This window comes from Rhopilema esculentum, chromosome 9, assembly GCF_057945365.1.
Source record: "Rhopilema esculentum isolate cy_ngs chromosome 9, ASM5794536v1, whole genome shotgun sequence".
In the NCBI taxonomy this organism is placed as follows: Eukaryota; Metazoa; Cnidaria; class Scyphozoa; order Rhizostomeae; family Rhizostomatidae; genus Rhopilema; species Rhopilema esculentum.
This window is the reverse complement of record NC_142823.1, coordinates 6,902,874-6,918,176: the sequence shown is the minus strand read 5'-3', so window position 1 is coordinate 6,918,176 and position 15,303 is coordinate 6,902,874. Positions and strand designations below refer to the sequence as shown.

The following is a 15,303-nucleotide window of genomic DNA, read 5'->3' as shown; positions in this document are numbered from 1 at the left end:
ATCAAATGCAACAGGGAAACAAGAGAGCATAGTTTCAAATTGCAATATTTGAATCGAATAATTTGCTTGAGATTTACGTCACTTACTTTTGTGCTCACTCTGCTAAACTTGCTAAGATCCCATCTTGGCACCTTTACCACAATATAGTCCAGACTCGGTTCAAAACAGGCTGTTGTCGATCCGGTAACGGAATTTTTCAACTCCGGCAGCGCCTTTCCAAGCGCCAGTTTTGCGGCGATGTAGGCCAACGGATAGCCCGTGGCTTTGGATGCCAGAGCTGAACTGCGTGACAGACGCGCATTCACTTCGATGATGAAGTACTGAAAAAGAATGAGAAACAATGGGTTTTGTTGCTTGTTCCAAGGAGTGGCACTCAGGGTCCTTGAGAGAGCAACCAAATTAATGGTGGCACAAGTCAATTGCGGTACCAGCCACTAGGCTCTTGGGGGGTACAAAACAAAAATGTTTGGGCCACGCCCATTTTTACACTAGAAAACGCTCTTTTACCAACATGAAACAACAATTTTACTTCAAAGGAAGGCCCACGACCAACTTATGGCTACGTAAAGGCAGTTTGAAAATCATAGCATTAAAAAGTAAGTTGTCAAAACATTACCCCTACTCCAACATTTTCTCATCGAATTTAGACGAAAAAAAATTGATTCTGCCGAGAACTGGGAGGACGTGTGCCTCCGTGGCGCCGCTACTGTCACAAGTGGTATTGTGACATTTTGGATACCGAATTATAGAAAAGAGATCTACTAAAATGTTCTATCTTTTCCAAAGTGCAGAAAACATGGCGGTCATTAAGTCAACAGCCATAAGAAAGGCCAAAAACCAACAGAAACTTAAACATTGCCTTATTTTCGTTTAATTTTCATAGGAAGGTTTTCAGAGCTAGTGGCGTAACGGAAGCACCTGGGGGAAAACTGAGAATAAGACACTATTTCGGGACTGCAAGAGGGTGTAAAACACCAAAGCAATATGTCAAAATAAAATTTTTCTTCGTTAGCTAGAGGGAGCTCTGAACAACATGGACATTAAAAAAATCTAGGGACCCTTTTTTATCAGGGGGCCCTTAGTTAAAACCAGGGTGCCCTAAATTGCGTTACGTCACTGCTCAAAGCCTAGCGAAACTGCCCAATGGAAGGAAAACCACGTTTCTGGACACGTCAAAGACACTTTATAGGCCATCCTTTTCTTTGTAAGAGAAGGGCACTGAAAATCTCGAAAACCCGGGCAAGGTTACATGACTTTAAGAGTACGCCATTCTAATGAAACGATAAACACCACATTTTGGTAAATATGGCAGCTGGAAGCGGTTACAATAAAAAACCAATGAGACTATATTTAGGCCCCGTCTTGACAGACAGCGTGATGCCTTGTGATCTTTCAAACGGTTTCACGCCAGTAATAAAGCTTTAGTTGGAGATTTCTTTTGAGTAGTTTGTGGTTTAGGAGTTCAACTAATTAGGCTTATTCAACACCAGAGTACTTGCGCAACCAATGGCTCAATTTGGCTACAGCCTCTCGCTCCTTGAGATGATCCTTCAATTCCACAAAGAAACCGTGTACTTCTCCGTCCGTTCACCAGCAAAGCTAGTGTATCGGATATTTAGCACTTAATGTGGTTTCTGTATCACCTCCTTAATTTTTCGCATGGCCAGCAAATCCATTTAATCCAAAAGGTATTGAAACGTTCTTTTTGGAAACACATAAATTAGGTTGATGGATATCATACACAAGAGCGTTGGATTAAAAAGGGCAACACAGCCAATCGTGAATATAAAAAGTCAATAGATAAGACTACTGACAGTTCATGTTAATTCGCGACCGAGAATCCTTAAAAAGATCTGTTGACCCCTGAAATTTGGTTTGTGATGTCATGAGGCCATCTTTCAATTAAGAATTGACCAATCAGTGACCGTGATTCCACTCGCACGCTTATTGATTGGCTAACAATGATTGGCTGATGGCTTAATACACTTTGGCATCTGCCTATGGCCTTCAGGGCTGTGACAGTTTTATAGTTACCTGTATCTAAATCATCAACTGAGACAACTTAAGTCATTATATGGGACCAGTTTCTACATGAATTGCACAGCAAAGAATTCGCTCAATCGTAAGAGGGGTTGGTCGTTACTTCCGAGGGCTTAAGCAGCCTGGTCCTCTCGAAAACCCCTTTAGAGTACCTCCATATTTAAGCCTTGGTATAAGTCGCATAAGTTGCCCCAGCACGGCTTTCTTCAAAGTTTTTTGACTGAAATGATTAATCAGGAGTTGTACCTGACGGTCTTTGAAACGTAACTTTTCATATGTGAAGATTATTTCGATTTGAGCATTTGCGGGAAAAACTCACGAAGCTGAATTTCAAACGCCAGAAGAACACAGTAAGCATGTGTCAATTCAACTTAACCATTCAAAAGACAACACTTTGAGTTATGTAATTAACTCGGCTACCTCTTCTGAATCTGGCCTCAGTGCATACTGGATATTACACTCTCCGATCACGCCCAGATGTCTGATAACTTTGATTGCCACACTTCTAAGCATGTTGTATTCCTTGTTGGTGAGCGTTTGACTTGGTGCAACGACAATCGACTCCCCTGTGTGTATACCCAATGGATCGACATTCTCCATGTTACAAACCTATTGAAAAATGAAGCGGAAATTACAAAAAGCAGGGGCAGGTGTCAAAAACATTCAGTAAAATAGCGACTATTTGTCAAAGGGAAAATTAAAGAGTGCCTTTTTCCCAAATTGAATGCAATAATTCGGCTAAGAGAGAGAAGAAATAATAGAATATGTTGATGTAACAAGGAAAGAAGATAGAAGGACTTTAAAATAGCACGGGGGTATAAAATAATCTTATCTTTTTGCCTTACCGTTATGCAGTTGTCATAGCTGTCTCTAACAACCTCGTATTCGATTTCTTTCCAACCCTTCAACGACTTGTCAATCAAAACCTGTTTTGTGTGAGCAAATGCTGCCGTTGCGAGGCTTCGCAGTTCAGATTCATTAGATGCAAAACCAGAACCCAGTCCTCCAAGAGCAAACGCTGACCGAAGCATGACAGGGTACTTCAATCTATTGGCTGCAGCGAGGGCCTAAAAACAACATTCTTCACTTAGAATAAACACAAATAAATATAAGACTGTACCTAAGATTTAAATGTAGAATGTGCAGAACGGAAACTAGAACAAGGACCATTATGAAGTTTTAATTAGCAGAGGTATTTAAAAAAATAGTTTGGAGTACCGAAGTGTGACGTCATCAAAAATCTATTTTTAGATTTTCTGAATTTTGACCACATCATCTAAAAGAATGAAACAAAATATCTCTAAATGCGCAAAAACAGGTAGATATGTTCAAAATTGGGCGAGATATGGCCAATGAAAGATTTCAAGTCTGCTAACGGATTACTGTTATTCTGGTCTGTTTCATTAAGTTATGAACCAAGACCAAATTACAGAGGTTTGATGGGGAAAGGCCTATGCTTATGTGGCCATATCTCAGCCAATTTGTACCATATTCAACTGATTTTGCACATAGAGTTATTTCATAATGCTCTTTTGGGATATATAGTCAAAAGTGGAAAATAGTGTTTTGTGACGTCATCACTTCGGTACTCTATAATAATGCATAGGCACTATAGCGTGCACTGCCGTTTTCATTCTAGGTGACTGGGAAAAAGCTGAGGAAATGTATGCAACGTTATCATGAGGCTATGACTAGCAACGTTATCATGAGGTCATTTGCATGAATATAGGAAATGGTTGTACGCAGAGAAACAACGGTTGGATGTTTGTCGTACGCTAACAAAATCACGAGGTAGGATATCTGTACTTAAGGTCCACGTCATTCACCTCATTTGACATCATTCATATCATGCCAACAAGTGAAAAATGCAGTAAAGGACGGGTAGATATAACTGAGAGAGTTCTACAGAAAGTTGCACGAAAATTTTGCAAATATCGATAAGACTGGATAAGCATGAGACACATTCGCTATGAATCCAGCTCATAGTATGAGTCAAAAAGTCTCCTTCACTACCCGACCATCAAATTGATACAATTAAGATTTTGTAACGTTCTCTAAAAATTCATGACGTTCTCGGAAAATCTTAACTTGTTGTGTGCCAATACCGTAAATCTTCGAATAAGCCCCTACGCTAGAATAAGCCCCCACCCAAAAACTCATTTTTGCAAATAAGCCCCCTCCCCTCAAGTAAGCCCCCAGATAATATCTTATTTCAAGAAGGCCCCCTCAGGACAATAGCTATTCAATTTATTTAATTGAGAAAATTGTTTCGTTTTTATGTCGACCTTTGAAAAAAATACTAAACTTTGAAATAAGCCCCCCCCCCCTCCCTCGAATAAGCCCCCACCTAATTATTCATTTTTGCAAATAAGCCCCCGGGGGCTTATTCGAGGATTTACGGTAATCATAATCTTATTTGTTCTCCTAACACAAAATGATGAGTTAGTTTAAAAATATCTTAATTGCAAAAACTCCATATGTTTCTATGAATTATAGAATTATTTAACCACAAATATTAAATGTAGATTACCATTCCGGTTCAATCAAAGATAGGCGTTCTTAAACTCTAACTAATGACATGTGTTTTTTAAATTCATCTTAGCTCACTTGATCATGTTTCCGTCAGTGGTTTTCTTATATAAGAATGCTTCTCAATTAACGTTCCACGTGGTTGGAAAAACATTCCTATGTGTGGTACATTAATCGACGGCATGATGGGGTTGTACTCTTATGGGCCTATGCAAAAAATGGGAGTTTTCAGCCACGTCTGTGGAACAGGAGGTGAGGAGCTGTGAACAATGGAAAATACTTTAAAAGCAAACCAAGGGAAGTATTAAGCCAAATTATATGTATAAAAAGGAAGCTTAACTATAAAAACAGCTTCTGACACACAAATCCTGCGGTGTGTGTTTTCTATGTCCAGAATTGCATATAAATTTATTGTACTTAATCCATATGTATATGCATATGTATTTTTTTACTGTGTATGTTTTTTTAATGTAGCATTATAATGTACTGTCTTAACATGTAGTCTTATAATTTTTTTAAAAATCTAATTAGATTATTCCAGTCACGTCAAATTCCAGGGGGTCTTCATGACATAAAACATGTCCAATTCCAGGGGGGGTAGTCATTGCTCCTCTTGGGTTCCGCTGTTGTAATGTAGTTTATTACTTCGTAGGAACTGTTTTCGGTAATTTGTTATTGGAAGTTTTTATATTGAGTAGCATTGCATAGCAAATAAATTTCTGGACATGAATTGCTAAGATTCACTGGTAAATTAAGTTTTGACTTGAAAATCTACTGAACTTGATGCGATAAGATCAGGTTGGTTTTCGACCTCTTTTGTGAAGTCTGTACCGAAGACATTGAAACAACTGTAACAAATTGGAAGATTAAAAGCAGGAGCCGTTCGGAATTCGACACAGAGACACAATATCTTAAAGAGTTTGCCAATTCAAAACTTTTACCACTTTGTAATGTAAGTGGACAACACCCATACATGAAATTAAAACCAGATGTTAAGGATTAAAAATCATAATAGAATTCAGACTACCCTGACGTATTGATTCATTTAACCTTTAAAAAAGTCGAATATTGGATTACGAGGGAAAATAGTTAAAAAATTGTGCCCTGGGCACTTGACAACAAGCAGGAACTCTTTCTCTCTGTACTTATCCCCCAATTTTGCCCTCCTCGTTCATCTAGAACACTTGATAGTAACCACAAGCTCCCTACTAGTACTCTGTAGTACCTCAACTCCCCCGCCCTGTTCTTGGTTTTTCTAATGCACTTGACAACAAGCAGGACCCTTCTTTACCCTTCTTTCTCTCTGTACTTATCCCCCAATTTTGCCCTCCTCGTTCATCTAGAACACTTGATAGTAACCACAAGCTCCCTACTAGTACTCTGTAGTACCTCAACTCCCCCGCCCTGTTCTTGGTTTTTCTAATGCACTTGACAACAAGCAGGACCCTTCTTTACCCTTCTTTCTCTCTGTACTTATCCCCCAATTTTGCCCTCCTCGTTCATCTAGAACACTTGATAGTAACCACAAGCTCCCTACTAGTACTCTGTAGTACCTCAACTCCCCCGCCCTGTTCTTGGTTCTTCTAATGCACTTGACAACAAGCAGGGCCCTCTTTCAATCTGTACCCATTCCCCAATTTTGCCCTCCTAGTTCATCTAGAGCACTTGATTTCAACCACAAGCTCCCTACTAGTACTCTGTAGTACCTCAACTACCACGCCCTGTACGTGGTTTTTCTAATGCACTTGACAACAAGCAGGACCCTTCTTTACCCTTCTTTCTCTCTGTACTTATCCCCCAATTTTGCCCTCCTCGTTCATCTAGAACACTTGATAGTAACCACAAGCTCCCTACTAGTACTCTGTAGTACCTCAACTCCCCCGCCCTGTTCTTGGTTCTTCTAATGCACTTGACAACAAGCAGGACCCTTCTTTACCCTTCTTTCTCTCTGTACTTATCCCCCAATTTTGCCCTCCTCGTTCATCTAGAACACTTGATAGTAACCACAAGCTCCCTACTAGTACTCTGTAGTACCTCAACTCCCCCGCCCTGTTCTTGGTTTTTCTAATGCACTTGACAACAAGCAGGACCCTTCTTTACCCTTCTTTCTCTCTGTACTTATCCCCCAATTTTGCCCTCCTCGTTCATCTAGAACACTTGATAGTAACCACAAGCTCCCTACTAGTACTCTGTAGTACCTCAACTCCCCCGCCCTGTTCTTGGTTTTTCTAATGCACTTGACAACAAGCAGGACCCTTCTTTACCCTTCTTTCTCTCTGTACTTATCCCCCAATTTTGCCCTCCTCGTTCATCTAGAACACTTGATAGTAACCACAAGCTCCCTACTAGTACTCTGTAGTACCTCAACTCCCCCGCCCTGTTCTTGGTTCTTCTAATGCACTTGACAACAAGCAGGACCCTCTTACAATCTGTAGCCATTCCCCATTTTTGCCCACTTAGTTCATCTAGAGCATTTGGTAGCAACCACAAGCCCCCTACTTGAACTCTGTAGTACCTCAACTCCCCCGCCCCGTTCTTGGTTCTTTCAATCCACTTGAAAACGAGTATAAATCCCTCACCTGTTCAACAGAGTAGGCCGCTTCGCTAGGCGCTACATGTTCGCCAATCTCCGCCATCTTCTCCGCAAATAGCTGCCGATCCTCCGTCCACTCAATGGACTGTATTGGTGTTCCAAGAACCATGACATTGTACTTTTCGAAAACACCATTTTCCTGCAACTTCACGCCGCAGTTTAGAGCGGTCTGACCACCAAACGCAAGAAGGATTCCATCAGGCCTCTCCCATTCGATTACCTACGATCAAAGAAACGACTGGCATAACATGCAAAGAAGAAGACGATAATTGGAAAACCATTCAGGTAACAGAATTTTGAATAATGGGCCCGGATTCTATTCTGTTTGAAGCTCTTGTGACTGTGTTAATTCAGAGAGAATGGGATTCTTTAAAGGTTTGACTGCTTTGTGGTGAAACGAAAAACGGAAAAGTAATAAAGAGAGAAAGGAAAGAAAATGCGATATGTAAAGAAAGCGATAAGGTAGGCGAACAGATACGGAGAAAGGCAACGATGCTTATTACAAAAGGTAGAATATTTCTAAATAAATGCTTATTTAAAGTGTGCTTCACAAAGAGATCTTTGCTGGATTAATAAACTACGTTTTTCAAGTGCACACCCCTGAGTCTGGTTGGCAAACTCCTGTGTTTGGTGGACTCTACGGAGTTGTCTACGGCACCTTATTTTCTCATTCATTCTTAGCCTCACAGTTCTTTATAAACAAATTACCTGTTAAGCAAATTAAATATATTGCAACTACGTACAATATATAAATCTTAAGAATAAAGTAAAAAATCCCTATATAATAATTGTTGGCCTTGCAGGGAGTTGTGTTCGAGAGTCTTGCTCATGACATGTGTCTTAAGCTACATTTTACGGCTTGATTATACTACTTTTATACGGCTTGAATTTACCAAATTTAGCTAGCCCTCGTAGCAATGCTAATAGCCTTGTTGCCTTTGTCCCATATTAAACAAATACCACTCAAACAATGTCCCATACCTGCGTGACGTAATCTTCAGTGATGGGCAAGAAGTAGACCTTATCAGACAATCCCTTCGATGTCTGCACAGTGGCAATGTTTGGGTTGATCAAAACTGTGTGTATCTTCTCTTCTTTCAATGCCTTGATTGCCTGATCAAGAGTAAAAAACAAGAGCGCTTTGTAGCGACTGATGACATTATCGTTTTCGGGGAGGGGGGTGTGTCGTTTTCGGGGAGGGGGTGTGTCGTTTTCGGGGAGGGGGTGTGTAGGGCAAGTAACTTGAAAATGGAAAGAAAGGCTTGCATTTGCATTTATTTTATAACAATTATCTGAAGGCAGCTTTCAGGAGACCAGCCTATCGAGTAGTACCCTGGTCCTCTTTTCAATCTGACAACGCCAAAGCTTTGTCATGGCCAGGACTCGAATCCCAGACCCTTAGGCCAGAAGACCGTGAACTTAGCCCCTTAACAGTTCTCTAACAAAGAAAGAGACAGACTTGATGCGTCTTCAAAGCGTGTTTTGCGAGTATAATTCCAAAACCAGCCTAATATCGTACTGCATGAAAATACAAAACAGAGTCAATTTCTCTAGACAGCTGCCGGTTGCGCAAGAGCCTTTAAAGTACTTTTCTTCCGACACTCGTCAGAGTATAAACGTCGAATAATGTCCAAAGGAAACATTTATATCCAGATAGAGTTCGGAAGTAACGTGGGAGGTAGAAGCGCATGTGATTGGTTCTTTGTTTCTGACCAATCAGTGTGTAGCTCTCTTCCTGTGGTAAGAATTCAAAAACGTGTTTTTATTTATGATACAGAAAAGCTTTAACTGTAAGCTACGGGAACGTTTCTGAAAGCCCATGGGCCGCTGATTGATAAAACAACTATTATATAAATGTATGGAACAAGACAGGCTTCATTTTCTGCATACTGAACTGAATACGTTTCTATATACCTGAGAGCCGGAGTAATCAAACTCTCCTGCCTGCCCAATTGAAAGCCCGCCGGATCCCAAGATCAACACTTTATATGGCTTTTTGCTACTCTCCTTGCGATTTTTGTACTCTAATGTCTTTGTCAAGCTGTCCTTAAGGCAAACACTTTTTCCTTCTTTGAAGGAATTCACAATGTTGATAAAAAACAGGAACAGGGTCTCAAGATCCCTTGGTCCACCCATGTGCTCTGGGTGAAACTGGACACTGAAAACTGGCTTGCTGTTATGGATAATACCCTCGTTGGTTCCATCATTTGCATTCGTGAAAAGCACAGACCAGTTCAGAGGTAGCTGTACTGTGTCAATCGCGAATCCGTGATTCTGGCATGTTATATAGCAGCGCCGTGTTTCTGAATGGATGCAAGGCTGGTTGTGTCCTCTGTGGCCATACCTGTTTATTGAGAGAAAGCATTTAGAAATCACATAATAAATCAGCTTGCTTTCACTACAATCCCTAGTGTGCCTGGCCTTTAATCTAACTTCAGCTGATTGGACTTCATAATACAATTCACAAACAACTCGGCCAAACAAACCTAGCTGAAATAATTTTCACTAGAACTTACTTCATTTTGAAAGCCTCGCAACCAACAGCCAAAGAAAGAATTTGATGACCCATGCAAATCCCGAATATTGGGATATTTTGCTCAGCCTGCAGCAGCTTTCTAAGATTCTCCACTGTTGCATTGCACATTGTCGGGTCTCCAGGGCCATTACTGAGAAACAAGCCATCATATTCTGCAAATATAATAAGAGGCAAGAATAGTTTGATAATCTCTATGCCAGTGAAGCAGTAATATGATGTTAATACTAAGGATTCAAAACAATTGGAATGCTTTTTAAACATCTATATTGTCAAATATTTTCACATTAAACATAATCAAACAAATATGTATATACACAAAGCTCTCATTAACGAAGATTACTGTTTACCAGTCTGTCAAAAAGTGCTTAATGCTGAAATGGCAGGGCTGTTCACACTTTTGGGTATAGACGCAGACAGTTCACGCTTAATGCAACGGATCATCAAGCAACTTTCCTTACTATATAAATATACATGCAAATAAAAATTAAGTTGAGACTTGTCAAGGTTTATAAGATTACTTTTCATCAAACAGCTTGCAAGTTTTTTTAAGAAATTCTCTTGTTTCAGGAAAAACGTTTAACACACTGGTTAAATCTGAGCTACAGTTATAGGATCGTTTGGAAAATAAAAATCTTGGGAAAATTTTATCTAACATATTGACAATTCATCATGTCATTCACATATTAATGTAACATATAGTTCGGTAGAGGGGCCCCATGCATGGGGGGAAGTATCTCTGTTCAGAGAAGGTCAAGAAACAGTAGACAATAAGATGAAACTTAAACATCCTGCAAAAACATAGAATTTGATGATTAGGTTCTTATTTGCCACAACTGGTTAGCCTTTATGTTGAAAAACTGGTTAGCCATTATGCTGGAAAGAACCAATCTTCAAAAGGGCTGCAACAGGGAGTAATAACTCTGAGAGATTTCGTTTTGTGCTACCAAAGAGAATATGTTAATTTGAGCTGATGGCTTCAAAAGAGTTTCATGTGAAATCAAACAAAGAGCAGTTTATGGGTTTAAGTACTGTATCTCACAACACGAATAGATTGGCTTGATTAAACAAACAAGCTTACCTTTTGAAATGAGCTCTGGAACAAAATCATAGTTCCATGGTACAACTTTAACCTGAACACCACATGACAATAGACATCTTATTTGGTTGTATTTAATCCCCATATCAACAGCTATAATTTTCATTTTTCCACTTTTGTTGTACAGTTTTGGTTTCTAAGAAATGAATTTTATGGTTTTTTTAAACACAGAACAATTATGCAAGCAATTGCAATACCCAACTTTCATCATAGAATGTAACAGGTTCATGGTATTGCACAATGAAAATATACACTATGTATGTAACTGGGCATTCAAGTTTGTCTCTTAGAGGTGCCAGAAATCATTTCACATCCTACATTAATACCTACAATGCAAAGTTAACCTTAACTTTGTAGGGACACGTTTTTGGGTTTTTATAAAAATCAAATAAAGGTAATGAATACAAGACTTACACAATACTTTGCTAAAAGCTGAAAAGTGGTTCTGCCCCACTATCACACCCTTTAAGGGTAATCAGAAAGCTATAATTATGCAACTATCCGTTTACAGGAGCACATCTGATATTACAGGGGCACTTGGTAGCTCTTGATATTCAAATTCTTGAGCATACCGTTCAAAGTAGTCAATTAATTTAATAAGCCCTGTTCCAGCTGCACACTTATCTTAAAAAACTGGAGACGCCAGTTTAATTGGGGCAACACCAGTCAAATGCACAAATTGTTCCACATATGTTGCCACCCCAGTCTCAATGATGAAACCATTTCATAACCAAACAGGGGCATAAAGAATATGTCTGCTGATAAATACTATATATTTTTAGAAAACCTCATTGTCAGGAAGATCAAGGACTGCCGCCGACTATCATTCAAAAGTCCATGTTATTAGACAATAATGATCTAATTCATTCCAGCACTAATATTATCATAAATCTTTATAATAAAGGTGTACCTCACATGAGACTTCAGCAACCAAGTTTCTTGTATTTGGATCTAAAAATGGCAGCACCTCTGCAGAATCAGCACCAACAATTATCTAAAATATGAATCACAAAAGATATTATATTCAAATAACAAGTATGAAAAAAGATTAAAACTTCGAAATAGGAAGAATGTGTTTCTAAATAAAGTCTATTTAAAGGTTATTGAGTAATACTGGAAACTATAGGTATACCTTTCCAAGCATTGTTCCCTTCTCTCTCAGCTTTTTTGTAAGTGCTCTTGTATCTATGCCTAGAGTTTACAAAAAACTTTATCGTTCAATAACCTGAACAATCATCAGAATGAAGAATAATAAGCAAGAGTTAAATCTATGATTCAATCTAGCAAGTAATGTATAATCATCATAACGACAAAACAACCATCAGCATCCAATAACTTTAATTCCTTAGCAGAAAAGTAGGAAAGTTGTTTAACACATGGTGTATTTTCTGGCTGAGAATGAATAGCTTCTCAAATCTACTGAGTTATCATTTGTTTTTATCCTTTTATTATAAGGTGTAAACTATATATATATTTATTAGTCTATTAGAATTACATTTCAAGAAAATATTGCACTGATTTGTACTCTAAATGAAAGGTAGACTCACCATAAATACCAGGAATGCCTTCATTTTCAAGCCATTTCGAAAGTGACAATTTTGCAGCCCAGTGACTATGCTCTTCTGTCAAATCACCAATGACTAAGCCTTGGGTCCAGATCTTTTCGGATTCGAAATTCTCAAGAATTCCCTCACTGTCTCTTGACCTATCTGGCACTCCATAATTTCCAATTAAGGGATATGTAAGAACAAGAATCTGTCCATTGTATGATGGGTCAGTAAGAGATTCTGGGTAACCAACCATTCCAGTCTGGAAAACTGAAAAGAAGTGCAAATCAAGTTTAAACTTGTTTTTCACACACAATTCTTTCATTTTTCTCAATATTTAAACCTATTACTTGCTCTTAAACTAGAACTTGCCAAACCACTAGCAGAAACGATCAAACTTGTGACAATCAGATCGTTCTGATGCTAACCAGCACTAGTTAAGTTTGTGATAATGAATGCTAAAAATCCTAATTCATTAGCATTTCCAGATTTCAAAGAACATGTTTTCTCCCTAAGACATTTATATTTTACAGGTAGTTGCATTCTTTTTTTATTAACCAGTAAATTTAAGTTCAGGCAGACTGTTCTTAATATTTTACGAAAATCTGGGGCTGGATTGTTCTTACTTTCTTATTAAATTAATAGGGTGTAAGCAGTGTGATTGCTAGCTTTTTTCCTCTAGGGAGGCGTTTAGGCCTTTTTTGCCAACAGAGTGAGCGAGACAGCCTTCATTTATAGATCCGATAGGGGGGCTCTCTTCTCATTAGTCTACCTACTTAGAGAGTTCCTCCTTAAGAAATTTCACACTTACAATTCAATATGTTTAATTTATTTTCTATCTAATTTCTCTCTTCTTTATTCTTTAATTATATCAATTTTATTGTAATTTATTGCATTGTATTGCATGTGTGGAATTTGAAATAATGAAACTGAACTGATTTGCCAAAAAGCTTGAATATACACCGAAAAAACATCCACACATGGCTAAAAATCTTCGTTTTTGAGATAAAACGTTGTTCAAAATTGCAATTTGCAGAAGCTCAGCCTCAGCTTGTTCTTAATTTGTTCTTAATTTTTGACCAATTTCGAGGCTCGTGTTCTTATAAAATTGTTCTTATCAAAAGAAAATAATGTACAGCACATTTACCCCATCAAACATGTTTCCAAAACATGTTTGTGTTACATACAGGCTGTAACAAAATATTGATTGGCAAAAAATAATATAACATATGACTGAGGCGATTTGAGTCCAAGCATGCATAACGTTCTAACAATCTTAGCTTCAGTAGAGTCAACAAGAAAGAAATCAAACAGAAGCCAAAGAATAAACAACCCTATACAGAGGCACTTACGGAGACTGACGGTGGTGATGCTGAATGGGCCTAGCCAGTTTAGAAACCAATGACAAAATACTTCCCAGGGGCTGATAAAAAAACTAAAATAGGTTACTAATGCTACTCACCAACTTCACCAGATTTGCTCTGACTTGATCCAAATGACTTTCCATGAAAGACTGTCCCATCTTCAAGAATTAGTTTTGCCGCCATGCTGCCAGTTTTCATCTGGTATATGGCCATGCTGCCGCTTGATCACGCGCCAACTTTTTAACTAGTTGGGAAGAGGCCTGGGGTGAGTAAGGATGCCGAAATATTTATTCACGCGAACCATTTTGTCTTCTCCAAAAACACAACCGTATGGGGGACCTATTATAGGTTTGCGAATTCACGGCCTCGACCCCTTATTATACGTGCGACCTAGGGATTTGGCAATGGATTTTCTGCGACTTCAGCATAAGGTGCATCTTCAGTGGCGTGACGCACAGTGTCCACCACAAAACTAAGGGCCCCAAGCATTTGTGCCCCGACGGGGCCCCAAAGAAGTTTCTCGGAAAAACGGATTTTTAGATAAAAATGTGTGTTTCTTAATAGCATTCAGAGCATCCTTGGAATGTGCTTAAGACTCGATTTGATTTGTGAGTAACCAAATGATGATGTAAGATATAGGTTTTCCTTGTGGATCTATATCTTGATAAAGTTTTGTATTTAATATACGAGGATGTCACAAATATCTTAAATCTAATTGATCTCTTCAATGACGCAGTTCGAAAATGCTTATCTTCTTTCATTTCACAATTTCTTTCAATATCTTTGTTTATGAATCTGGTATAAGGCTCAATTTCGCTACTTTTTGAAAAGCAAAGACCAAGATCTTCCAAGCTCAAGTCTCCCTCCACAGGGAGAGAAGGCCGAAGACAATGAGCCCTGTCTTTGATGAATCTCTGAAACTCCTGAAAAGAACAACAAGAGTGCGATTTACCCTTTAATTTAAGTAAAGTCACAACAGCTTGATCTTTCAAAGTCTTATTCAACTGATCGTGGTCCTTTTTGTGAAGATGTGCTTGATGCTAATCTCAAGAAATTGATGTTACTTCATGGGCCATTTCGACCAGATGGTTTATTCGAGTACACAAAGAAAAATTGGAACTTTTCTCTACAAATTTAAATTTTAGTGCTAGGTATTATGATAAACACAACAGAAATTTTTCAGTTAAAAGGCTATGGCTTTTTATTCGAGGGAATTAAAAAAACCTTACTTTGAGGTTTGCTGGCTGTTTGCAAATCGCTCCTAGCATAATTACGAAAGCCAGCAAGGCTGGATCAACGGTGTTGATAGTACTGGCCGCAACTTGCTGGGAAAGATAAAACGGCACAAGAATACTTTTTTTAAAAATACTTTTATGCCCGTTCAAGCCGTAACTGTATACGCTGCATGGAATCATGGAAAGCTTAGATGAAGATCATGAGAAATATCTTTGGCAGCCAAATTTTCACATTTTGCTGTATCATGTTATTTCTTTAGGTTTTTCAGAAAACACAAAAGCATGAGTACGTAGGATCTAAAACATGATTCAAGTTTAGTTGAGTATAGGAGCCCAAAAACACTACTTTCAGCTTCAGCAAGG

General features: G+C 38.6%; 1 protein-coding gene across 1 annotated transcript in view; it reads right to left on the bottom strand.

Annotated features, from left to right (window-relative positions):
* The window catches only part of LOC135688841 (multifunctional protein CAD), a 40,215-nt gene extending 26,254 nt beyond the window's left edge, over positions 1-13,961 (bottom strand). The window contains exons 1-12 of the mRNA XM_065205872.2: positions 13,804-13,961; positions 12,342-12,611; positions 11,927-11,985; positions 11,705-11,788; positions 10,777-10,930; positions 9,679-9,850; positions 9,077-9,506; positions 8,144-8,275; positions 7,149-7,382; positions 2,886-3,107; positions 2,461-2,649; positions 87-320 (exon numbers count right to left, since the gene is read on the bottom strand). Coding sequence (XP_065061944.2) covers positions 87-320; positions 2,461-2,649; positions 2,886-3,107; positions 7,149-7,382; positions 8,144-8,275; positions 9,077-9,506; positions 9,679-9,850; positions 10,777-10,930; positions 11,705-11,788; positions 11,927-11,985; positions 12,342-12,611; positions 13,804-13,918 — 2,295 coding nt within the window. The 5' untranslated portion in view covers positions 13,919-13,961. The remainder of the gene's footprint in view (positions 1-86; positions 321-2,460; positions 2,650-2,885; positions 3,108-7,148; positions 7,383-8,143; positions 8,276-9,076; positions 9,507-9,678; positions 9,851-10,776; positions 10,931-11,704; positions 11,789-11,926; positions 11,986-12,341; positions 12,612-13,803) is intronic.
* Between the last annotated feature and the right edge of the window lie 1,342 nt (positions 13,962-15,303).